This window comes from Panthera pardus, unplaced genomic scaffold (assembly GCF_024362965.1).
Source record: "Panthera pardus isolate Hobbes unplaced genomic scaffold, ASM2436296v1 HiC_scaffold_1, whole genome shotgun sequence".
In the NCBI taxonomy this organism is placed as follows: Eukaryota; Metazoa; Chordata; class Mammalia; order Carnivora; family Felidae; genus Panthera; species Panthera pardus.
This window is the reverse complement of record NW_026526654.1, coordinates 74,789,425-74,816,955: the sequence shown is the minus strand read 5'-3', so window position 1 is coordinate 74,816,955 and position 27,531 is coordinate 74,789,425. Positions and strand designations below refer to the sequence as shown.

At 37.0% G+C, this 27,531-nt stretch overlaps 1 protein-coding gene across 5 annotated transcripts in view; it reads right to left on the bottom strand.

The window, feature by feature from the left end:
* The window catches only part of TRPC4 (transient receptor potential cation channel subfamily C member 4), a 196,457-nt gene that overhangs the window by 48,836 nt on the left and 120,090 nt on the right, over nt 1-27,531 (bottom strand). For 4 of the 5 annotated variants that reach the window (XM_019447702.2, XM_019447701.2, XM_019447699.2 and 1 more), the window contains one exon: nt 7,087-7,423. The exons of the other annotated variant lie outside the window; for it this stretch is intronic. In XM_019447702.2, coding sequence (XP_019303247.1) covers nt 7,087-7,423 — 337 coding nt within the window. The remainder of the gene's footprint in view (nt 1-7,086; nt 7,424-27,531) is intronic. 5 annotated transcript variants of the gene reach the window in all.

Genomic DNA, 27,531 nt, shown 5'->3' with positions numbered 1-27,531 from the left:
TTCTAGGGAGTTGAGACTCCTTAATTAAGCTTTTACATGAATACAGAATTTGTATGAAATTGTGCTTCCAGAATTGTTTTCTCAATCTTTAATGTTTAAAGACCTCTGGAATTTCTCTTTTTTTAATTTTTGAAAAATTTTAATGTTTATTATTTATTTTTGAGGGAGAGAGAGAGACAGAGTGTGACCAGGGGAGGGGCAGAAAGAGAGGGAGACACAGAATCCGAAGCAGGCTCCAGGCTCTGAGTTATCGGCACAGAGTCTGATCCTGGGGCTCAAACTCATGAACTGTGAGATAATGACCTAAGCCAAAGTTGGACGCTTAACCAACAGAGCTACCCAGGCACCCCAAGACCTCTGGAATTTCTGAATTAATGAACCAAGGGGAGAATTAAAAATGTAAGTTTTTTGTAGAAATTCACAATTGTTATGACTTTAGTCGGTTGGCCATGCTTCAAGAAACACTGACTTAAAGGGGCAGTAAAACATGCAAAAGAATGAACCTGGACTACTTTCTTTCACCATACATAAAAATGAACTCAAAATGGATTAAGGACCTAAATGTGAGACCTAAAACCATAAAAATCCTAGAAAAGAGCACAGGTAGTAATTTATCTGACATTGGCCATAACATTTTCCTAGAGATGTCTCCTGAGGCAAGGGAAACAAAAGCAAAAATAAACTATTGAGACTACATCCAAATAAAAAGCTTCTGCACAGCAGAGGAAACAACAAAACTAAAAACAAACTACTGAATGAGAGAAGATATTTTCAAGTGACATATCTGATAAAGGGTTAGCATCAAAAATATATAAAGAATTTATATAGTCCAACACCCCAAAAAACAAATAATCCAGTTAAAAAATGGGCAGAAGACATGAACAGATGTTTCTCCAAAGAAAATATCCAGATGGCCAACAGACATGAGATGTTCAACATCACTCATCATCAGGGAAATTCAAATCGAAACCACAATGAGATTATCACCTCACACCAGTCAGAATGGCTAAAATAAAAAACAAACAAACAAAAAGCAAAACAAAGATAAGAAATAATAGGCGTTGGCAAAAACGTGGAGAGAAGGAACCCTTGTGCACTCTTGGTGGGAATGCAAACTGGTGCAGCCGCTGTGGAAAATAGTATGGAGGTTCCTTAAAAAGTTAAATATAGAATTACCATATGATCTAGTAATTCCCTTACTGGGTACCCAAAGCATATGAAAACACTAATTTGAAAGGATATATGCATCTCCTATGTTTATTGAAGCACTATTTACAGTAGCTAAATTATGGAAGCAGCCCATGTCCATTGATAGATGAATGGATAAAGAAGATGTGGTGTGTGTGTGTGTGTGTGTGTGTGTGTGTGCTGTAATATTACTCACCCATAAAAAAGAATGAAATCTTGCCATTTACACAACATAGATGGATTTAGAGGGTACAATGCTAAGTGAAAAATTCAGTCAGAGAAAGACAAATACCTTCAGGTTTCACTCATATGTTGGAATTTAAGAAACAAAACAAATAAGCAAAGGAGTCCTGAATTCTTGGGCTGCTTTTGCCTCCTTGAATTCTGTTCCTCACATTTTGAGGGCAGTATTCACGGTGGATAAAAGTTGTAGTTCTGGAATTACACCAACTGGAATTTGAATCAAGTGCCTGCTGTTTATTAGCTCTTGATCCTGGGGAAGTGACCCAACTTCTCTCAGCCTATTTCCTCTCTATGAAATGAGATACTAACAAGATTTGTTATTAAATGAAGTGACATTACTACAAGTTCAAATGAGGATACACATTTCAGTCATTTAGCACAGTGCCTATCTTCTTGGTTTCTACTATTATTACTGCTATCAGTACTACTGCTATTGTGATTCTGAACTAATGAAAACCACTTTTCATTAGTTCACCCCCGCCCCCCAGTCTTTTACTCTGACCCTCCATCATTTGGTATCTGCTCCTATCTCCCTATCTTTTGCCCTCTTCCCTTGAACTATCTGAATCATGTTGCCAAATATTTTCTCTAACAGTATTGATTTCACTTTTGGGCTACAAGATATGTATAGCATTGTCAGTACCTAAAACACTTAATTTTCTTTCCGATAAAGAAGTCATCGGGCCAGCAGTAGTATGTGCACAACAATTTTAAATTACACAAATATTTCATTGTTTGAAATTTGTTAATCTTGATAAGTCTTAGTAAAGGTGATCTTCAACTTTTCCCCCCACACATAAAAAGGAAAATGATGATTACGTGTCATAGTCCAATGATTATTTGGCTTTCTTGAAAATTAAAATGTCTCTTTAAATGAATAGGTGGATGTTTTGCACCTGTCTTTGGGTGTCTATGTGTGTCTGCAGCCAGTTTGCTGAGGTGGTTGGAGCACCTTGCCAAGGCAGAGAGTCAGGAGACTATAGACTATAGAATATCTTTGGGGGGCTGTTTGAGAAGATGGGTAATTCATGGGTGAGGCTGAGAGTATGAGTACCTGAAACCATATGATCTTGATGCCTGTTAGACAAAGATGTAGAAATGGTCCCAAGAAAGGAATATACTTATATAGAATTGTCTCTGTGAGTCTTTATCTAGAGGAGAATGTGATCACAAGTTTTCTTTTTACATTTGCAATTTGGAAGCACTTATTGAAATGTTCAGATTTGTTAATATCAACGCTTTAAAAGATAAAAATGTGAAATAAATCATGGAAATGAGAGGCCAATTTTGTTAGAGAAAAATTGTCAAATAAGTATGTGTTATAGGCAAGATGTATAATCCGGATATTATGAGCAATTCTTAGTTTATGCCTAGGAATCCACTAGAAGCTATTTTTAACAGAGCTCAGATTTCTTCCTATGATACATCTTTTCCTCAGTTCACCCTTCTCCTTATCATGCTCAGTGTGCATAGATTTATATACTACATAATTATGGCATATTCTTAGGCACACACATAATATCAAGTCACTTCAGTATCCATTTTTCCTTTCTCATGGAGAACAAAGTATTTCCTGCTTCATTAATGTGATAGCCTCCATTAACACCCACTTTTATGAAAAATGTTACCCATTTCATAATTTCTTTTTGCTAAGCTGATAACGTAAGTCTACATCTCGATATTTCACATATATATTTATATCTGTACACTTTTTTTTGCAGGGAATAAGCTACGATACAAATTTGATTGTTACAGTTGAATTATGATGGATTCTATAGGACAATCAAAACCGGTTTTTGGGAAGGCCTTAAAAATTAGCATTCAAAAGTTGGTTTTTTCCCCATTTTACTTCATATTACCTTCAGAAAGAAAATGACACCCATTTGAGAAAAAAACTGCTGCTATAATTTAAATAAATTCTCATTATATATAAAGATAACATGCTATATTTAGTTTGCATGTAAATTTTATGGAAAAGGGAACTTCTGATATGAATATTCATTCTCATATCCCTGGTATTCTATGTTAAAAGTCAAAACTTTGAATAAATTAAGAGTGTCAAGGTCATGGCCCATCAGAATGTAGAAGTGACCAGATCTCTAATCTGGCCCATGGCTCCTTTGAATCCATCATTCAGTCTTTCCAATAACACTTTCTCTCAGATACTTGAAAGGTATAGGTCTGTCATCAGGCCCATATGCTAGAACTATCATTTTTCACTTTTTACTCTAGTTTAAATGGGTAATGTGACACTCTGAGTGCATTGGTGTCTATGTGTCTAGAATCTGCCTATCTATTGAGATAGTTCTAACTGTATTATCTGTGATTAGTTTTCTCTTTTGGTTAGGACTGTATCTCCAGATGACCACATCCTAAGTTTGAACCCTGCATGAGGCCTTTAGATTTCTTTGCTTATATGCTAAAACTTATCCTGACAGCAGACATCCACAAGAGTGTTGTTTGATGGGAGAAAGAAGGGTCAGTAACCTTCCATACAAGAAAGTCTGAAGGAAAAATCATTCAAAGGGACAGCTTATCAATGATTCCGCAGTGGAAGAATATCAGGGTTATTGCAGACTGTTTACTCAAGATATAAAACTCAATAGACTTCAATTTAAATAGTCAACATGATGTTGAACTTCCAGAGGAAAGATATTGAAATAACAGGGAAAAATCATTCTACCCCTGTGCAAAATCGCAAGATATCTGGATCTGTCAGACCAAATAAGTTTGTATTATAGAAACACAGCAAAGTATATGAAAGAACAGAAATTCCAAAGCAAAAACATACTTCTTAAGGAGATAAAGGGATCAGTTTGAGAGATTATACTCTGCAGTTAGAAAACTTTTCTACTCAGGAAAAGTTAAAATTTATGGTATGAATATATAAAACAAATCAAAAGTCTTTTTGTCAGGATTATACAATGGGAGGTATAAAAGTTATCATTTCTTATAAATCATATCATAGGTCTGGGGAACAGCCCCTGAAAATGGAAGGAAAGTAAAGCGAAGAGGAAGGAAAAAGCCTTTCTTTACACAAAAAGTAGCCCACCGAGTGACATGGGTTGAAAATCTAAGTTGGTTCAAGAAGACTTGAGAAAAACCCATGCATAGACCCTCAACTATCACTGGGAAAACTAACGTGATGAGAAACATATTTGTAAGCCATACTCTTCTCTGTAAGTCAATTTAGTCTTGTTTTTATAAACCTAGAACCTCACAGCGGAGGGACTGTGAAATGTTTAGCCACTGACTTTTTACCAGACAGCAGTATTAATAAGGAAGACAAGATAGAAGTTTCATTAATACAGTTATCAAATCAGACCAGGCCTTTTTGTCTATATCCCACCTTTGGTCAAAGGTTATAGCATTCCTACCCTGTTGTCTTTAGTCTCTTCCCCACCTACCCTGGCTTAAAAAAACAATACAAAACAAAACATTTTTTTCTGCCCTAATAATGACAGCTCCCCAGCACAGGGCAATAGGACTCAATGGGACTTTGAATCTTTCATTTTTTTTTTTTTTATGAAGATACTGGAAATCCTGAGAGCTTGTGACCACTCATAATTTAAGAGTTTCTTAGTGACAGAACCTGGTCATGTATTCAAATACAGTGCTTTTTCTACAAGAGCCCAATAACATAGTGAATATAGCCTTTAATCATGGATGTATCAAAATACTTAGAACTCAGTCTGAGATATGAGACACTCAGAATTCACTAGCCTTGACAGACCTATTTGATATAGAAAATTCTTTCTCCATGCCCAGGTATTTAAGCAAGAGGATCGTTCATATATACTTTTTATTCTAGAAAATCTCTTTGCATCCTAAAAATTCCCAAGTAAATTAATTGCCTAAGTCAGGATAGCTTAAGAAAATGTTGCCTTTAGAAGATATTTCCCCAGGCTGGAATTTTAATTATCACAATTAAATTTGTACCTTATTTAACCATTCAGCTGAGGATTGGATATGATTTCTAGCCAGCTTTCATGGAAAATTCTATTACAAGTTTTGCAAGAAGGAGACAGCCAATGACTCTTTTAATTGCACAAGTTACTAAAGGCTTGAAGCTTGTATTTTTTAATATTATTTACTGTTTTCTGACAGGTAACATATCTCATTGTTTATTATCTATTTCCTCTAGTATAATTTAAGCTTCATAGGGGCAAGGAATTCCTTCTCTTTTTTTTTGTTTTATTTTTATTTTTTTACTTTTGTATCACTATTGCCCTGCACTGCACTTACTGTACAGAACGTAGTCTATATATTTTCATTAAGTGCATAAAGGAAAGTCTAGAAATACTATCTCTGCTTATACTGCATTGTAGCTATGGCATTTTTCAAAACTAAATATTCTATATTTCATTTGGAATATCAATTTTTAGACATTCTATATAAGTTCCCCATAATGGGAAATTTAACCTCCAAAATGCTTCTTTAAGAATTGTTTACAAGAAATTTTCTATGAAGAAATATCTATAAAGAACATATTCCTAATGTGAGATATTTAATTTAAAAGGCAATGGGCAGGGTAATTTTATATTGAATATCAACTACAATGTCATAATTATTTTAATAACCTTTCTCCTAATTTAAGCACGATCACACTTTAGGCATGCCATATTAATGAGAATGTACTCTGTTTTAAAGTTCACCTAAGAAGGTGCTTTTTCCAACATTTGTAAAACACATCGAATCTTGTTCCTATGAACTTTTCTTATTGTCAGTACTTAGAGTAGTTATAATGTTTATAATCAAAGAGTACCTCTATCTCAGATTCAGATATAGTCCTGTTTTCTTTCCTGCCTTTTCCACATTTTACAATTTCTCCAGTAATTTTGACAGTTAAGCCAAACTGATCTTCTGAGACTGTGAATCATGAAATTTTCACATATTTTCTAATTACTAAATGATGAGATGGATATGATACCAGAGAGGTTTAAAATGATGAGCTAAATTGAGAAAATATGATTTTTAGCAAACCACAGTAGGTTAGAGGAAAGAGTAATTAAAATGTGAATTTTAACTATGGCTACAATAAGAGAGTAAAACAAAGTTTTTACCAGCTACTTTAAGCTTTTCTACCTTGATTTCTACAGATTCCAAAACATTTTTCTTTCTATGGAAAGAACAGAGAGAGATTGGAGGATGTCCTAGAGTTTAATTTTCTATTATTTTGGTTGAATACATAATTTCAAAGATAAAGTTAAATGGATTGGTTTTAAAGAATGGTTATAGTTACTTTATGTACAGAATTACTAATTCTGCAGAGTGATTTGTAATTTGTCTTTTGGAAGGTGTATCCATTAAGAAAACTACAATGATCAGTTACATATGGCCAATGAGATATGTGGAAAGTCTTTAAAAGACAAGCTTACAAACAAAAAACCCAGAAAATCATTCATGGGGCATGATGTCATTAAAATCTGAAATCTTAAAACCTACAGTTACATTTCATAGGCTGCACTTGAGGGCAAGTTCCCCAAAACTTGCAAAAGTGTTTATTTAGTTTGGGGATTAGGCCTTGGAGCTAAAATGGTCAAACCTGTTTTCAACATTCCTGTGTCCCAAACTTTAATGAATGTTCTTTTCTGGGCAACAAAATTCCATGGCAGCAACACGTTTTTATTATATTTTCTATAGTAACACATTTACCCAGGACCCACGGTAATATCATCCACTCGACGATGGTTGGTGGTGGACCTTGCCTGTTCAAGTCTGACCTGTCGATGTGCTGAGAGGCAAGCAGCAGCAGGAACAAAAAAGTCAAATAGGACGCTGTATGGCAGATGAACTTGATAAAGGGCTTTCTGATGAACAGTCCCAGTGGGCTTTTAGGAGCTATAAGATAGCACACAGAGAAGACGGGAAAAAGGAGTCCTATTATGAAACACGTCACCATCTTCACTGCCCAGTGTCGTCTCCTCCAGCCCGGGAACTCATCATACCAGCGAGATGCAAGCAGTTGTTGACAGTTGGGCTGAGCAACAAACTACACAGAAAGGAAAGGAAAAGCAAGAGTCAGTGTCACATATGGTGGATTCAGTTCATCAGTAAGACCACAGATTTATCTTTAAAGCCAGAAGTTCTGCTTTAAATAATTTTATGTTGGGCGCCTGGCTGGCTCAGTTGGTAGAGCAGATGATTCTTGACTGTGGGGTTGTGAGTTTGAGCCCCGCCTTGGGGGCAGAGATCACTTAAAAATAAAATTTCTTAAAAATTAATAATTTTATATTTAAATAATCATTAAGTCCTTTAACTCATTCTGTGAATAAAGCCTCTTTATGTAATATTTTATACCAAGGCATAGTGCTATGGGCTTAGTCAGATGTGACAGAAATCATGGTTGTACAGATGTAAAAATACAGATGGAGAACAAGAATAGTCATAGGACACACTGATGAGTGAGCAAAGTTGTGTACAAAGGCATACACACACACACACACACACACACACATATATATGTACATATATATATATGATATATATATGGCGCAAGAAAAGATGTCAATAGTGCTTGTTTCTTAGTTTACTGGTTGTTTTCTGGTTATGACATTATACTAGATTTCATTTTTATATTTGTGTATACTTTTAACATTTTCTATCATAAATACTTACTATCTTTTTATCATCAGAAAAAGTAATTATACTTCTAATTGGGTTGAGACATTAAGAAAAACATACATGAAAGCATATTAGGATTACCAGAATGTAAATCATCGTAGCTGAATTTGGTCGAAATAAAACCTATACTTGCCTAAGTATAATCAATTACCATATACCAAACATTTCACAAACATAGCATTGTTTTATCTTGCCAATATTTTGGGGATATAGCATAGACCTTACTCTCTTTTAAGGATGAGGATACAGGGTGTTATAAGAGGTCAGTAAATTTATTTAAGGGTACATATCTAGTAAGTGATAAAACATTTGAGTAACTGGTCCGGGATTTTTTTTTTTTTTCTGCACACTACATTTCTCACTGGGACTGACAGCTAAGCATTAGTATAAATTCAGAGGGAATTATTTCTTCCAGATGGAATGGTCCAAGAATGCTGCCCAGTGGATCTGGCTTTGAAGGGGCAGATTTGTATAAGCAGAGAGGAGAAGGGGAAGGCAATTAAAGGCAAGGTATGGGGAGAGAGAGAACATACTCTGGCAAGAAGTGTTTAAGGGATGCCCCGTGGGCACTGTTGACTGAAAGAGAAGCTTCAGTGTCTTGTAAGGGACTTGGAGAAGTTCCTTTGATATTCTTTTTCGTCTTCGGTTTTAGCCTGTATAGATCTCCTTGAGACAAGACTTGCCCTTACTCTTTTTTGGTGGTAAGCAAGCAAAAAATCCCTGGGTTCACATAATCCCATGATTATCACAAACTAAAAGCTCTTTGAGAGTGAAAGGAGAGAAAGGATGATTGACTAAAAGAGAAATTCAGTAGTTGAGATGTGCAAACATATCAACTGGACATGAAATGATTTTTCATGCAACTGTTTCTCATCACCTTGTCTTGGATACTCTACTCATCAAAGGACACAGAGGGCAAAAAATATGTAATAAATCAAATTTATAATAAGGTGCTTAGTAAATATAGATAAAATAGAACTGCATTTCATCAAGACTTAGATCATGAGGGCTGTCTTCATTACTTTGAAAGTAATTAGTAAAATCAAATTTTATAACCCAAAGAATAGCTTTTCTTTTCTTTTTTTTTTTTTTTAAACGTTTATTTATTTTTGAGACAGGGAGAGACAGAGCATGAACAGGGGAGGGTCAGAGAGAGGGAGACACAGAATATGAAGCAGGCTCCAGGCTCTGAGCTGTCAGCACAGAGCCCGACGCGGGGCTAGAACTCACAGACCGCAAGATCATGACCTGAGCCGAAGTCGGCCACCTAACCGACTGAGCCACCCAGGCGCCCCAAGAATAGCTTTTCTTAACACAGTCCTTGCCTATTATTCTGGTCAAAGTCAGGCATCTGGAAGTCAAAATAGAGTTCTTGCTGATATATATGCAGAGTAATGGCAAAGAATGGTAAGTCGTTAACAAGCCCTGTTCTTTTTAAGAGTTGTCCCTCCAGCACATACAGGATCCTTCCCACCAGGGTTCTATAAACAAATCAGTCTTTCATCTTCTTTCTATTTTTTTTCATATAAAACATTTCTCATACTATTAGAATTCAGCACAACTGAAAGACCTTAATAAAAGGGAGTTAAACTTCCAGAAAATGCAAGATTTAACAAGCAGTTGCTAGAATATCTCATTAATCCTCACACACTGAAGAAACACTGTAAGGGACTAAGTATGAATGATATATTTAATACATGCAGAAAAAGTGAAAGAAAGGTACATACTTTGTTCAAGATGATCTGGGTGAATACTAGGACTTATAACCTCTGTCTGCCCTTCTTGGCCAAAATCTCATTACAGCATGGGACACCCCAGGACAATTGAGCAAATAGCTTTATTAGGAACATTTAAGGTTTTCTCAGATAAATGTTTCTGTTGCCTAATACACATGTATAGACTGTGTTAAATTATCCAGAAGAAGCAAACTATTTAGTCCTTCTAGGAACACCTGCATTGTCAAGCAGTAGGTTAGCCTTCGTTCTTACTAATACTTTTTTTCTTAAAAGGTTTTTTTTTTTTTTTAATTATTGTAAACTATACATCTGTGCTTAGTTAATGAACAGTGTACACAATTTTCTCCTAGACACAGACACAATGAAACTTATACAGACCTAAAGAATAGAAATAGGATTATAAGAAGAGCAGGGGTGAGTGTACATAATATACAAGTTTCCCCAAATTTGGATATTATTTGACTACAAATTTGTTCTAATCATAGGATTAAAATAAACCAAAAAGTATTCCTAAGAATCACTGTAAATCAAATGCCCTCACAATGGTTTTACATCCTCCTTCTACTACACCTGTTCACTACATGTCTACACCCGCATTTTCCATGGAAAAAAAAGTGGGTTTCATGGTTAAATTAGTTACCAAAATAAGAATTTAAAGAATTAAACTTCTATGCTACAGGGTTTTGTAGAGTCTTTAATTGCTAAAGTGGATTAAAACATTCCATTCTCTCATGTGTCCCTTCGTCTTTCCATTTTTCTTTTTTTCTTTCCTTCATGCTCTACTCTGTACTTCATCTCTTGTCTCCTCCTTCCTTTCCTTCTCTCATCCCCAACCTCCAGACTCTTGGTTTATTTGGCTTATTGAGAGAGACACAGCTTTACCCCAACTCCCTCTGAAAGACACCCTCAGAGAGGGCCATCCTATCTCTCACACCTGCCACTGGCCCATTCCAGCAAAGCCCTTCCCAGATGGGCCTTCACGTTGCCTGCAGCATGCCGGGAGCCCAGAGCCTCTGCCTCTTCTGCTTCATCTTTCTACTGCACATCGAGTCACAGGAACACCCTTCCCAGGACTGGGGGAAGTAGGGTATCTCTTCAGGCAACACTCTTTTCTCCCTCCAGCTATTGGCCAATTCTAGCACGACTGCAGCCATCCCATTAAAATCATATTAAAACATTAGGAACATTCAAATTCACATTGGTGCCATGCATTTATAAAAGACACTAGAAGAAAAAAAGGGAAAACTTCCTATCCCTCTCTTTCAGTAACCTTTAAAAGAATTTCAAAAGCCCGTTCTCATGATTATTTATCAAATCCTTGAGTCATGGAATTTGATATATTGAAGAAACTGTAAAGATTACTGAAATCTAATTTTTACAAATAAAGAGAAATCTGGTATGAATAATTTTAAAACAACTACTCAAAATACTAAAGCAATCAACAAATCAACACCATAAAGGAAACAAACAAAAATGATGAAACAGGATAAAGAAAGACTTACTTTTACCACAAAGTAAAAACAAACAAACAAACAAACAAAAAATACCCCAAACTCAAAACCAAACAGACCAAGAAGGCTCACTACTACATGGGCAGGTATTAAATATTAATTGGATATGAATGTAATAAACAGAAGAGAGTTCCAAAATCAATGAAGCCCTAGTAATTAAAATGACTATAGATTTACTTGGTATTTGTCTCAGTGTTTGTATTTTATCTTTTCAGTTTTGAAGTACTTTTTATAGCTTAAAAATTTGTATCCCAAGTTCAGACTGCAGTCATATTCTCTATAAGAGCAAAATCGAGATTCTGGGAACAGCCAACCTGGCTACTTTATGCATCTTGAGTAAGTGGGATAGTTACATGAGAGTTGAGAATTGACTTGAGTCTCAAGAGAATTGAAACTTTTGAGGTGAATGTATTATAGTGATTTACATACAGACAATCTGATTTCTTTGCTTAAAAAGGACCACAGTTTCCTCTGGGTCTTACTGTTTATTTCTGAGCAATTAAAAAATAATCTATATCCTTTGGGGTTTTATTTCCTCTGCCCAGGAATGCTTTTCAGCAGCTCATTTTGTAATGTTGATAGCAAGGTTTAAGGATTATTGGTAGGCAAGGAGCTTTAGGGAATTATTTTGTCCATAACTAAAAACCACTTCTTCAACTTCAATCCCAAATTTCCTTCATAGTTCTCAAGGCCCTTTAACCATGTGAGTCTCTCCCTGTTTCTTAGAGATAGCTTTAGCTGTGTTCCTCATTAAAACAATGCTGGTCTCCTGGAGCACAGTCATACTATGTAACTGCTCAGACGCTGCTACTTTAGTAATCAAACATCATTTTCACCTTGTCCTCCCTACTTTAATTAAACCAATAGCATCATCTATGAGTTGGGCTTTGGCTAGATAAGTGGGGAGAGGACCCAGATCTGTTAAGAACCAGATATATCTGTCTTCTAGGAACTCAACATACATTGGGGACTGATCGTGTGACCAGTCCTCCAGTTTTTCTAATATTTTCTATTTTTCTATTTTTTGCTTTCCTCACTTAAGGTCAGTCTTCTTACTGAGGTTATAAACAGGCAAATTTAGTTCAGTGAAGATGCCTTAGCTGTCATATGCACAGAAGTCACACATCTGGCACATATTCTATGGTCCAGATTAGTGTAATTTAACAGGACATTATATGATGTGCTAAAAAAGAGGTAGAGTATAGGAGGGATTGTGCCCAACATGAAGTAATCTGAGAAAACTGAAGACAGGAACAGGATTTGCTAGTTAATTCTGAAATAACAGGTAGAATTTTCATAGGCACAGCAGTAGGTGGATGTGTTTTAATTTAGATTTAGACACTATCATCTTAAAAGCTTCAGGATGGAGACAGGTCTGTTCAGATGAGCTATCCCTTGAGCTAGAAGGTCATCATCAATGGTGAATATACCAGTGACACAGTGTAAAGGGAAACTGCAGTCCTATTTTGAGACGTCGGTGAAAATGTTTATTGAGGCAATGCTTGAGTCTAGATCCTTGCTGCTCAGTGTGGGCTGAGGCCAGTGGCACTGGTGTCAACTGGAAGCTCATCAGCTACGCAAAACAGTAGGTCCCACTCAGGACTTGCTGAATAAGATCGACAGTTAACAGTGTGCTTCCTATGAATGTTAACATTTGATAAGCACTGGCTGAAAGGATTTTATGTCTAACGAGGTTTTATTTAGCTCTGTTGTATCTGATAAATGCTTCCAGAGTAGTTTTAATTCAATGTAAATATACATTTGAACACTTGCGAATCTCAAGAGCAAATCTGTTTGTGAGGGAGTAGGGGCACTTGGCTGTGTGGTGTGTATTTGTGTGCAGGAGTTTGCTTTCAGCTAAATCCAGCTATGAGTGGTATGAGAACTTGGGTGAGGGGAACTAGCCACAGAGTGGGGCATTCTCAAAATTGAGTAAGCAGCAGGGTTGCCTGGAGGTTTGGTACAAACCATGTTCCTGAGCCCCACCTCGGTATTTCTGATACAATAGGTTCAAGGTGAAGCCCTGAACTTTGCATTTCTACCAAGTTGCCATGTGATGCTGCTGTTGGGGATGCAGAGACAAATGATAAGAACCACTGTTTTACAGAACAACACTTTTTAAATAATATAGGATAGTCTTCCAGTTTTTCCAACTTTTTCTATTTTTCTAATTTTTTCTTTCCTTACCTAAATCAATCCTCTTATTGAGGTTATGAACAGGCAAATTTAGTTCATGAAGATGTCTTTGCTGTCAGATGCATAGAAGTTACACATCTAGCACATATTCTGTGGTACAGATTGGTGTAATATCTAATTACAGGAATAAACACAAAAATATTAAGAGCCATCCCCATCAAGTCACTGAACTGTAGTGCAGACAGAACAGCAGAACACAGTGCAGTGGTAGCCAGAGGATAACAGCTGACTAATTCACCATATAAATGCCTGGAAAGACCTAGACCAGCATGAAACAGACTGGGATGCAATGCATAGGAGAGACATGAGTAGATTTAAGAACCTGGATCAGAAAAGGAGAAAAAAAATTCTCATACCTAGTTTCTGACAGATCTTTACCCTATGCATCACCATCATGACCTTACAGTAAAATGACAAATCATATTGTCTCTATATAATATATTTGGATGTTGTAGAGATTAAGAAGATACAAGCCTTGGAACAGCCCACTGGGATCTGAATCCTGATCTGCTGTTTCTTGATTGTGCGAATGTTAATAAATTATTAAATTTTCAATGTGATTTTTTCCCTGATATGTGGGGATAATAGAAACACTTACCATATAAGGTTTTTATAAAATTAATTGAACTAGTACATGAAGAATACAGCAGTTCCTAGATGATACTTATGTTCAATAAGTGCTAGGCATTACTATTATTGTATATAGACACATATATTTACATGCACAAGAATATGTGTATACACACATATGTCCATATACATACACAGTTACATAGTCGTCTTTTTCAAAAAAATGTTTATTTATTTATCTTGAGACAGAGAGAGAATAAGAGTGAGCAGGGGAGGGGCTGAGAGGGAGGTAGAGACAGAATCCTAAGCAGGTTCCACATTGTCAGCGTGGAGCCTGACACGGGGCTTGACCTCACAAACTGAGATCATGACCTGAGCTGAAATTGAGTTGGACACTCAACTGACTGAGCCACCTGGGTGCCCCACAGTTATCCATGGTTTTATACTAAAATATATAATACTTATTCATTTTCTGAATTTTACAGAGTATTGCTGTTATGTCAGTTGATACATATATTTACATATTATATAACCTCATTTTAATTAATGGAATGTCACAAAATAGGGGATTAGTTTTAAAAGATTCTATAGGGAACTTACTTTAAGGAGATTGTAATAATTATTCAAGCATAAGGTAATACCACTACGGTAAATAGTTGACTGAGTTTTTATTAGACTCATTAAAAGGTAAAAAATCAGTGAAGATTCAATCATATCTGAGAAGGAATTGGCAAAAAAGCTTGAGATAAGCCAAGAAGACTGATTAGAGTCTGTTCTCTCCAAACTTATTGGCCAACAAACCCCTTGACTCTGTCAAGTTCAAAAAATCTCCCATCTAGTCATCAAATCACCTGATTACTCTCCTTGGACTTAAATGTCAAATTCATATTTGCAAATTGGGACTCAAGGAGTAGCTCAGAGCACATTTCTAGGGCATCAGTTCTGATGTCTCCACATCCAGAAGGGAAGATGACAACTGAACTCCATCTGATCGTGTTGGCGAGGCAGGGGCAGGATTTAACTTCTTACATCATTTCTGGGCCTAAATTCAAAATTGGTTTGGCAACTGAGCTGGGATATGAGTGGGCAGTAATGGGAAGTTGAAAATGCAGAGGCAAAAGGAATAAGGTAGGAGGTGATAAAGCCAATGTTGAATACATTAAATTATTGAACATGGCAAATAAACAAAACCCAATATAGGTAATGGGAAGGTAGAGTTAATAGATATTGTTCTCTGAAAATCACAAAGGGCAGCATTTGGTAGAAATTCCCTATCTATTCATCAATACCTCTCTTCAAGATTTATGTGAAAGACTGTTTTAAACTGTCATGGAAGGTAGATGAAAAAGTGCCAGTTATTTCTAGGTGGCTACCTAGAAGTTTTCTTAAAAAATGAAGAGAGGCGTGGAGGTAGACAATTATACAGTTTTGAAGAAACCACCATTTGACTCTGGCTCATGTAGGGGAATAGGAGGTGAGAACGGTAGATGGAAAATGGAAGCAGGTTTGGTCCTGATCCCAGCCAGCCAGTTCCCACCTCTGGGCCAGTTCCCACCTCTGATGAGCCACCAACAGTTTCTGCTCTGAGAAGCAGCACAAAGGGTGCTCCACTTTTACTCAGAATCTCCCAGGGAGACTTTTACTGAGGACCAAAATCTGCTCCCCTCTCTTCCATTGGAACAAGAATCCAGAAGGGAAAAAAGAGACACAATGGGAATGAATACTAGTTATCCTTATGAGATGAAACAGTATGGTTCCTTTTTTCCTCCTTCCCTTCCCTTTTAATGTAACATCAAACATATGTTTCTGAGAAAATTAAATTGTACAAGACCCTGCACAATAGGGTGTTCTTTATACCTTCTTTTCAGAGACAACGGTTGACACCATAGAACACAGTCCCTCCTCTACTCTGCCAATTTATACTCATAAATGATATAAGTGTAGAGTTATATTTGTTTCAAATGTGTTAGATCCTATAAACAGATAAGTTTTTCACTCTAGTCTCAAGGTCAAGAATAAAGTCATTTCCTTTATGCTCACTAATCTCTTTTCCTGCCACTGAACTCCTTTCTGCCTCCCTGACAACAGCTCCTCAGACTATCTCGGCTAACACATTTCCTGGGCTAAAAATAACACTCAGTTGTTAATTATCTGTTTATTGAGGTTGGAATGAATTTAACTAGTCTACAATGGGGAAAGGAAGGCTATGTGTTTTGGAAACAGCAGAGCCCACACAGTAACTGACCAGCCGGCACTTTCTGCTCCAACGTGTAGGACAACAGAGGGGAGAACTGAACATAAACAGCACATAAAAGCGCCAGAGGAGAAAACAGTTTCATGTGCCTCAGCCAGTCTCTGACATTACTCTCTAAAGCTGAGAAGAATATGGATAAAGTGTTTGTTCCAGAGGAATTATTCCTTGGTATCCTTTTTCATTCCTTCTCCCTCTCTCTCCTCCCTCATCTCATTGTCACCCACGTGTGTTTGTCTGCAAAGTTCCTTTCATGCTGCCCTCCTCTCCATCCCCTCTGCCCTATCTCTAACCTAGTTCTTCATTTCTCTCAATGATCATTAACTAATGGGCTTCCCTCTCTCTCTCTCTTTTGAAATGACTGAAATTATGTTCTTAAAAGTCAGATTATCATTTTCTGGATTTCTATTTCCCATGAGTACAAGCGTTGCTCGTTCACATCCTGGTCTGGGTAGCCTTATGGTAACTCTCTGAGTTAATGCACATCTCAGTCAGTACAGATAGATCATGAAGCATGTGTGAAGAATGACCTGAAAACAAGGAATAAACTGTTATACAAGAGGAAATTAGTTACTGAAAACTTAGACCTGTAACCATCGTTAGGAATTCTTCAAAGGAATTCAACCTGCAACCCAAAGGAAATGAGGGCACATAAGAATGTTACTGATTTTTCTAACCCAGGGTACTGCTAGCCTTGTGAATATTAAAAGTTTTTGCATATAAACTAGATCTTCAGGTGATTCCTAAGGCTTAATTAAAATAGAGTTGCTCATTGTATTAGTTTCCTAGGACTGCCATAAACAAAGTACCACAAACTGGGTGGCTTAAAGCAATAGAATTTATTAGCTCACAGTCTAGAGGCTTAAAGTCCAAAATCAGCATGTTAAGAAGAAGGCTGTACTCCCTCTAAGACATTGGGTGGAATCCTTCCTTGTCTTTTCCTACCCCCTAGAAGTGGCCTTGGCATTCCTTGCCTTGCAGTTGGATTATTCCAATCTCTGTCTCTCTCGTCACATAGCTGTGTGCCTCACTCCACATCCTCTGCTCTGTTCTTATAAAGACATGAGTCTATTGGATTAAAGGCCTATCTTACTCCAATATGACCTCATCTTAACTAATTTCATCTGCTAGAACTCTTTTCTGAAAATGATCAAATTCTTAGGTATTTGGGTATCCTAACACATCATTTTTTTTGAGGGGGGACATAATTTAGACTATAATATTCCCAGTTCCTCATTTTCTCAGAGTTGCCTATCATATAGCTTTTGGTTCTATAGTTTATATAAAAATGGCTCTTTTAAGTGCTCCAAATACTTTTCAAATCCATAAATAATATTTCAGAACTCTATCTTCCACTCTATGTTCAATTTGCCTCCCTCTCCTATTTTTCTACTTCTTTATTTTCTCACCATGATTGATAATAAATGACAACGACTAATAAGGAATTAAGAAGAGTGATTATCAATAACATTATGACGTGAGGGAACTCTACATGCAGGCAGCCAGCTGTCCTTATGATGCAAGTTTAAGATTGTCTGTAAACAAAAAGATAAAACCATCTCCTGTAACAGTCTGCTACTATAATTAAACTTTCTACCTAAGGGCTTTCTGGTGATGTGTGTATTTTAACTGGCATAAAATATTACAATGCTTAGGCAAGCAAGGCATTAAGCATATACACCAGAGTTACCTAGTTGAGATAGTCACACAATGGGATCAAAAAAAAAAAAAAAAAAAAAAAAAAAAACCAACAAAAAACCAAAAACCAAAAACCAGAGCTTTGGTGGCTGGAAAAATGAGAGACATGAAATGTTGATCTGGATCAGTACTATACCCCTAGCGAAGAACTCTAAGGACTCAGGGAGAAACATATAGATGCTGATTATTTGAGAGAAGACATCTGAGGTTAGGTATAAAATATAACTCTCCAACATAAGAAAAACTTTACCTAAGTTTTGCCTGGTTTGATCATATTCCTAATGTTAAATTACCAGCAATTTTTTTTTCTATCAGAAAATTGCCATTTGAAAGTCACAGAGATATGTGTAACTCAATGAGTTCATAATCAATTATTTGGGGCTATAACATTGCTTATCCACCTGCATGCACAGCATTGATGAACCCCTCTCTGTCTGCTGATGGCCTAAGTTAAGATTTGGGGAGCTCCTGGCATCAAAAAACTATGTTGTTTATCTCCAATTCCTTATGACCATATGCAATTCAACTATCCAGGTACAATAACAAGAAAACAAACAATCTAATTTAAAAAAAAGCCCCGAGATTTGAACAAACACCATCAAAAGATATACTGGTGGCAAATAAGGACATGAAAGATGCTTCACACCTCTGTAATCAGAGAAATGCAAAATAAAACCACAGCAAAATAACACTACACACCTCTTAGAATGGCTAAAATAAAAAAGATAAACCACGATATGGGTTGGTAGGAATTTGGAGAAACTGGAACTCTCATATGTTGACTATCAAAATGTAACCAGCTTTGGAAAACAATTTACAATTTAAAAAAATTTGAACCTATGTTTACCATGTGATGAACTCATTCCAATCTCAGGCATTTATCCAAAAGAAAAGAAGGCATCTGTCCATACAAAGACTTGCATACAAATGTCATAGTAGTTTCGTTTGTAATAGCCAAAAACAAAAACGATTCAAATATCCATGGACTCCTGGATGGATAAACAAAATGTGGCATGACCATACTATGGAAGAATACTCAGCAATAAAAAGGAAGGAACCATTGTTGTGCACACACAGTTGAATCTCAAAATAAGTATGTCGAATGAAAAGCTGGAGGAAAAAAAAGCACATATGGTATAATTGCATGTATATAAACTCTAGAAAATGCAAACTAATTTACAGTGACAGAAAGTTGATCAGCAGTTGCCCGAGAAGAGGCAGAGAAAAATTATAAAAGGGCAAAAGGCAACTTGTGGGGTAACAGATATTTTCACACAATATGTACCCATATAATAAAAACTTGTCCAAGTATTCACTTTAAGCATTTGCAGTTTCTTGCATGTCAATTTTACGTCAGCGAAGTTGTTTAAAATGTCTGTCCCTGTTTTGCTGAGGCCACAAGCACATTCAGAATGATCTACCTCCCAGCTATTACTAGGCCTATCAAGCCAGCTTCTTTCTCTTGTAATTATCTCCTTGGTTCGTTTCAATACCACTCCTTCATTCAGATTGTCATAATATATTATCATAACATCAGATGTCATTATTTCAGGCTTAAACTAGGAAAATTAGCCCATTTTCTGCCCATGGCTATCAGCCTCTGAGAGCTCCTTCTAACCTATGCACCAGACTGCTGAGAAGATCCTCACAAATAGCAAATGGAACTGTGTCTCCTTCTCTTTTAATACTCTGCACTGCTATTTCACAGTCCCCAGGAAAGAGCCCCATGGCCCCTGTCCCCTGTCCCTCAGCTTGCATAGTTATACTTCAGACATACAAACCATTCATGCTCTGACCGGGTCTGGATCTTTCTGATGATTGTAGGCTTGCATATGCTGTTGCTTGGTCTGGGATTGTGTATCTCCCATTTCTTCATAGTGAAGGTTGGTCCTCCAACCCAGCTGCTAATTCTCCTGGCCACTCCTACAGTCAATTGCCCTTTTTTTCACTCAGTGCTGATATTGTACCTTGAACAGTCATTTACGGTTGCACTTATTCCCTTTATCTCCTGCATTTTACTTATGGGTTGTAGTGAGATACCTGAGAAGGGGCTGTTAATTTTCATCACATAATCTCTAGCCCCAGTACTAGATGTGAGATGTCAATGAATGTCTACTCAATGGAATTAAATGCTGAACATGGTTCAAGGCTTAGGGGTCCATCTAATCAGGCACTAACCACTCATGTAAGTTCCAAAAAAAGGCCTGGCTAAAGGCATGAACCTCAACATTAAGGAGGAGGATCCTTTACACTCTGGAGCTTTTTTCCAGGAGTTACAAAGTTAGCAGCTTCTCCTTCTTCATGTAACATGAACTAGTCCGGGGAACTTCTTAGGGGATCCACTGTGTTGCTTGATTGTAGGGTGAGAAGGTTGCTTTAGTCCAGATTAAATGTCAAGTTTAGCAGCTATTGAAGATTTTCCTTGGAAAATTCATTCTTACAAGGAACACAGAGGCAGCGGATTTCAAATTCATTTCAAAGAAATGTGGCTCAATTCCAAGAGAATCAGTTGAAAGAGGGGCAAGGTCTGGATGTAGCAACCATGGTCTTCAGCACTCTTTAATGCTCTTGAGACTGTTTTAAAAGAGGATAATAACGATCTTCTTTCCCTACCTTGCTCTTTTGTGTAATTGGAGACATGCATTTCTGATGAAGAATGTAAAAAAAAAAAAAAGATTGGGGCACCTGGGTGGCTCAGTGGGTTGAGCATCTGACTTTAGCTCAGGTCATGATCTCACTATTCGTGAGTTCAAGCCCCGCATCGGGCTCTGTGTTCACAGCTCAGAGCCTGGAGCCTGCTTTAGAGTCTATGTCTCCCTCTCTCTTGGCCCCTCTCCTGTTCTCACTCTGTCTGTCTCTCAAAAATAAACAAATGTTAGAAAAAATTAAAAAGAAAAGATAAACCAATCTCAAGAAATTGTTTCCTTGTATATAAAACTATTGATGATGTACAAACTTTGGGAAGAAAATACCAATTTTGGACTCTTGTACAAGAAAACATTAAAGTTAAAAATGCATGCCAATGAACTATAAATGTTTTTAAACATTTTTTTTTAACATTTATTCATCTTTGAGAGACAGAGAGAGACAGAGCATGAGCGGGGAAGGGGCAGAGAGAGAGGGAGACACAGAATCCGAAGCAGGCTCCAGACTCTGAGCTGTCAGCACAGAGCCCTATGTGGGGCTTGAACTCATGAACTGCGAAATCATGACCTGATCCGAAGTCAGACGCTCAACTGACTGAGCCACCCAGGCGCCTCTAGAAATATTTTTTAAATCACTTTTAGTTTCTACACAGTGGATAAGTATTGTTCACTATTCATAAAATTGAAACACTCTAAAAGTAGTTTCAAAGTTTTGTTCTCTTATGTGATTATGAACATACATTACACCACATATATTGATAGGTTCAAGCAAATTGTATTTTTAATTCTCAATAATCAGTGTCACTCAGTTCCAAAAGGCAAATACATCCCCAAATTCCATTTCATCCAGTTATAAGCTTCTGTAATATAATCTGCATATTAGGGATTGTCTCTAAAAGATTTTCAGTACTTTATTTATTATTTTTTTTATTAACTATATTCCCTATGCTGTACATTGTATCCCATGTCTTACTTCTTTATAACTGGAAATCTGTACCTTTTAATCCCCTTTTCCTATTTTGCCCATTCCCCCACTCCTTCCCCTCTGGCAACCACCAGGTTGTTCTCTGTATTTATAAGTCTGTTTCTATTTTGTTTTGTTTGTTCATTTGTTTTGTTTTATAGATCCCACATATAAGTGAAATCATGTGGTATTTGTCTTTCTCTGCTTGACATTTCACAAGTAGTAATCGTTAAATATCACAAAATGTGAACATAGTGTTTAGGAGTTAGTTATGCGTACATAATCTGACTATAAAATTCAAGGCAAATTTTGTAATAAGCCTAGCTTGTAGAAGGGATTCAGTGTCAATGAAGTTTCCTATGTCAGCACCAGTATCCATTCCAACCCTCCCTCCACCAAGACAGTATGATTCGGGCAGTCCTATGGACAGTAATCCAATAACTCTCAATCCTGCTCCCCTGGAATATCCAAAATTACATTTCTGCTTTCCTAGCAGCAGAACCAGACTGCCCCTCTAGAGCTGCTTACATTAAACTGGGAATGGGCTGATTATGAAATGAAAGAATTCATACAAAATTACAGCTAATTGGATTCACCTTAATCTTTCATTTGCGTTTAGGAAATGATAAAAGATAACGAATGGCAGCAATTTAAGTCCCAGGGCTGAAAGAACTGTGCCTTTCCACCCTGGCTTCTCCCCACTAGTCCTGTCTCTCCTCTGAGTTTCCTGATCTATACTGACTCAGGGAGGAGAAAGGGCAAGCAGTCGTCATGTCCTCAGCCTTTAATGCTGGCGCCCTCTCTATCCTAAAATAGGGATGTGATTTCTTAATTCAGACAGACAAGAGGCTTCCACACTTGATAGTAAATAGAGTCACAATCTTAGTAATAATAAAGATAATGATAATCACACACACTGGCTCTTTATTTTTGGTATCTAGACTTTCAGTAGAAATAAATAAAAGCTATGAGGAGGTTTGCAAATGCTCACGAATTTCTTTCTAAATTCTTCTCTAGTGGTAGAAAGTCCATTTGATAACAAGCAGAACCTATCTGTTTCATATCATCTGGACATATTATTGCCAACTGTGAGTAACTATTTAACCACCTCCAAACATTTATAATGCAATTTTGGTGCATAATACGTATAAGAAATGTAGTCAAAATATTTACTTATATTTCTGTCACAGTAATTTTACTTTGCCCAAAACATTGCTGAAAGCTGAAGACAGTTTGAACTTTTTTCCTCTCACTAAATTCAGTTAAGACCATGATACATATTCTGGACACTTCCGTAGGTACCTCATTGTCTAATTCCAGAGGAATTCAAAATCACCATTGGAATTCAAAAAGGGAATATTTTCATACCTAGTCCCAGGATTTAAGAGCAGTAAGGTTATACAAAACATATAATATTTAATTTGAAAGTCCTAATTTTCAGAATACCATTTATTTAGTTGAAAGTGAAAAAGCAGAGTCCAAAGGGTGGCAAAGAAACTTCCTTTTTCTTTCTTCTTGTAAATAAATGGCATCCAAGTGATATCTACCTTCTCAGCTTGCTGAAGAAAGGATTCTCATGTAGCAAAGGGCTAGAGAAGTCTTTCTGATATAAGTTCTTGAAATTGATATATTCTCAATATTTCATTTTTATCGCAATGATCTTCTGTTGTGTCTGCACAAGTTACAAGTCTGCCCAGAGAAGGAGATGTCTTCCAACCAGAACTAAGGGCAAGACAAAATTTTCCATCCCGGGATATTGTGGAGGCAGGAATCACTGGGCAGGGAGACACAGGGAGCCTCTTTTGAGGTAGTTTTTCACAGTGTCACTGAAATATTGACCTCAAAAGGTAGCTGAAATTTTAAATATTGAGAACATTATTTGGGTTGAGGATTTGGAACATTCACTCATTATCTAAAAGATGATAATACCTTCGGGTACTAGATGTCAGCATTCAGACACTGCCCAATACTTAGATTTGAAGGGAATCCAAAACATCATAAGCATCAGTCAATTCCACCAGAGAGATGTCAATAATAACAGAGTACATATCATCTTGGCCTTGTGAAACTATAGAATTAATGCATAACAAGAACATTATTGATAATCAGTAATCACTGTGGAATTGCTAGTTAAATGAGGAAGGCAAAACTTTGTATGTGAAGCAACTAGAGAATGGGAAATTATATCTTCTGTCAGCATTCACCTTTCTTCCCTTCATGCAGACATTCTCATCGCCATAGTCCTCTGTCCCAAACATGCTACGTCCCCACTCGGCCACTCCAATAACCATGCCATCTTTTTCTGCTCTGGCCAGGCTTCATCCTGAAAAAGGCTTCCAGAAACACCCTTCACAGTGGTGGGTTTTCTCTATGTGTACATATAGCAGCATCAATTATATTCCATAATATTACAGTTAACTCTTTTTTTAAAAAGATGTTTATTTTTGGGAGAGTGCAAGCAGAGGAGGGTTAGAGAGAGGAGGACAGATGATCCTAAGTGGCTCTGCGCTGACAGGCTGACAGCAGCAAGCTGGACACGGAGCTCAAACTCGTGAACTGCAAGATCATGACCTAAGCCGAAGTGGGATGCTCAACCGACTGAGCCACCCAGGTGTCCCTATAGTTAACTCTTCATTGATAAATTATCTCTGTATATCCCCTTACCTATTTGACATTATTTATCTCAGTAACTATACTGTTTTGCAGAGTTTCTGGTATGAAGAAGATTCTGGAGAAATATTTTTAGAATGAATTAGTAAATATATAAATAGCCACAGTAGAAAGACAAAATTTACCTACTGCTTTCAAAATTGTGCCTAGGTTATTTTATGGCTTTAATACTGCTGTTTAGCATAGAAGAAGAGGCTGAGTCTAAACATATGGCTGAGGGCTAAAAAAAGAAGAACAAACAACAAAATATCCTTTCTAAAAGAAGTCAAAGATATATAGCACACTGTATAACTGGCTTTATTAGTCTGTCCTATGAACTTGGAAGAAAATTATGTTCTCAGTAAATCAACTTGATGGTGATATAAGAAAAAAGAACTATTTACTTTAACTTTCTTGCAAATTTAAGTACTGATTTCTGACTCTTGCTGGATTATTAGATGTCTACTCTCCTGGTTTATATAAACACTGAGATAAAACACTGATCCCCAGTTTATGTATAAGACCTGAAGTAGCAACAAAATAAGTATTGACTGTGACTGTGTTAACAGGCAATGCTTGAAGAATAAATAACCAAAAAATACATAAAATTTTTTGGGGGAGTGGGCTATCTAAGTTTTAGAAGTAGTTTTTTAGTTTATGTTTTTCAGGTTTTTGAGAGGGTAAGTTACTAGCTCCACCCCCAAGAAAAAGTAGTTCATACAACTTTCTCATTCCTATTTTTCAACGATGGTGGAATTAATTTATAGCTTTGGTATGGAAATTATTTGTTTTCACAGCAAAGAAAAGGACACACTTAGAAATATAAATATCATATTAATGTTTCCTGTTTTAATATACTATTAAATGTATATAGGGGCATCTGGGTGGCTGAGTCGGTTGAACCTCCAACTCTTGATTTCGGCTCAGGTCATGATATCACGGTTGTGGGATCGAGCCTGGAGTTGGGTCTCTATGCTGGGCATAGAGTCTGCTTAGGATTCTCTGTCTCTGTCTCTCTCTGTAGATCTCTCTTTCTCTCACATGCTCCCTCTGCCCCTCCCCACTCACTCATGCTCTCTCTCTGTAAAAAAAAAAAAAAACAAAAACAACTCTCTCTGTCTCTCTCTCTGTGTACACACACACACACACACACACACACACACACACACACACACACACTTTCTAGCTACCAATCATGTTATTTATCCCTTCTCCTATTAGAAAAATCTCAGCTGATGACTAATCTCCTTCATGGTCTTGAATTGCTCTTACCTCTAAGGTTGAGAACTGTGAGACTGAAGATATCTGGCCGTGGGTTTTATTAGTTATACATTTTCAACTCACAAGGGAATTATCAGCACATTCAGACTGCTATAACAGAATATCAGAGTTAGGGGGTCTTATAAACAACAAATATTTATTGCTCCCAGTTCTGGAAGCTGAGAAGCCACTTCTGGGCTCATAAACAGTCTTCTGACTGTAAGCTAACAGGGTAGAAAGAGTGAGGGATTTCTCTGGGGCCTCTTTTATCAGGGCACTAATCCCATTCACTAATCCCATCCTTGACCTAATCACCTGGGAAAGACCTCACCTCCAAACATCATCAGTTTGAGGATTGGGTTTCAACATATGAATTGTAGGGGTGGAGTGGAGTACAAAAGTTTAGTCTATAGCAGGAACAAAGTAAAGAAGACAAAAATTTTTTAAAAAGAAAGGTAGACCATGACTTAAAAAAATTTTTTTTAAATGTTTATTTATTTTTGAGAAAGAGAAACAGAGCACCACCAGGGGAGGGGCAGAGAGAGAGAGAGAGGGGTGACAGAGAATCTGAAGCAGGCTCCAGGCTCTGAGGTGTAAGCACAGAGCCCAACGTGGGGCTCAAACCTACGACCTGTGAGATCATGACCTGAGCCGACTGAGTGAGCCACCCAGGTGCTCCTAGACCATGACTTTTATATCAAGGTAATATATTGAGAAGTAAATTTACTGTGTCTACACAATGCTGTGAAATATGTGATTAGCTATTCTCCCTTACACCAGGAAAGATTGGTTTGATGTTTTAAGATGAGATTTCATTTAAAAATCCTCTTCACACAGGGGCTCCTGGGTGGCCCAGTCGGTTAAGCATCCACTTCAGCTCAGGTCACAATCTCATGGTTCATGAGTTCGAGCCCTGAATCAGGCTCTGTGCTGACAGCTCGGAGCCTAGAGCCTCCTTCAGATTCTGTGTCTCCCTCTCTCTCTGCTCCTCTCTCATTCATGCTCTGTCTCTGTCTCTCCCTCTCAAAAATAAACATTTAAAAAAATTTTTTTTAAATCCTCTTCACACAATAACCACAAAACCAAATCTGTGAATGTGTGAATTCTCATGTCAATGTCACATTGAATCAGTTTACATAAAATAACACTATAATTCTTTGTTAAAAGATACGGGTTTTTCTCCTAGAGGTTATTGCTGCCCATTTTGCAAATCTGCTTTTGTTTGCATTGTGCAAATTCACAACTAAAGATAATTTTAATACCCTTTTAATATTTTTTAAAATTTATTTTAGAAAGAACATGAATGGCAGGGGGTAGGCAGAGAGAGATTGAGAGCAAGAGAGAGAACCCTAAGCATGCTCAGCATGACTCGGGGCTCAATGACTGGGATTATGACCTGAGCAGAAATCAAGAGTTGGATGCTCAACCAACTAAGCCACCCAGTTGCCCCTGAATATCTTTTTAAATGAATGGTCATAGTAATAGCTATTTCCAAAGGAAGAACCTCTTTGCAGCACATTCGTAGGGCTTACTGTGCAGGGAATTGTACTTTGAAAATGTAGGTGTGATAAAAATGTGTCCGTGACAATCTAATTATAACTTTATTTGAGTTGAAATAATGGATTAATTGGTTATGGAATAAACAAATCTCTGATTCTAGCTTAAAAATTCCTAAATTCTATAATCTTTAAGGTTTTTTTCTCCCCCCCCCCTGAGGCTTAAGTTCCTAAAATTTATGGATCGCCCAAATGTCGACAGAGTCCACATTGATTATTTTTCCTACCATTCAAGATATGAGTCTCACAGTAAGATGTAACTGACACATTTAAGAGAGAAATTGGTAGTTTACGAAGATGTTTAAACTTCTTTGATATAGTAGCTTCTTTAATACAGTAGCTTTCTGTATTTCTTTGCATTTGTTTCACATTAAATGCTCGACTTGTTTAGCTTGCCCAGTGAGTGTAGACATCAACTTTCCTCAGTGTAATGCGGTGCT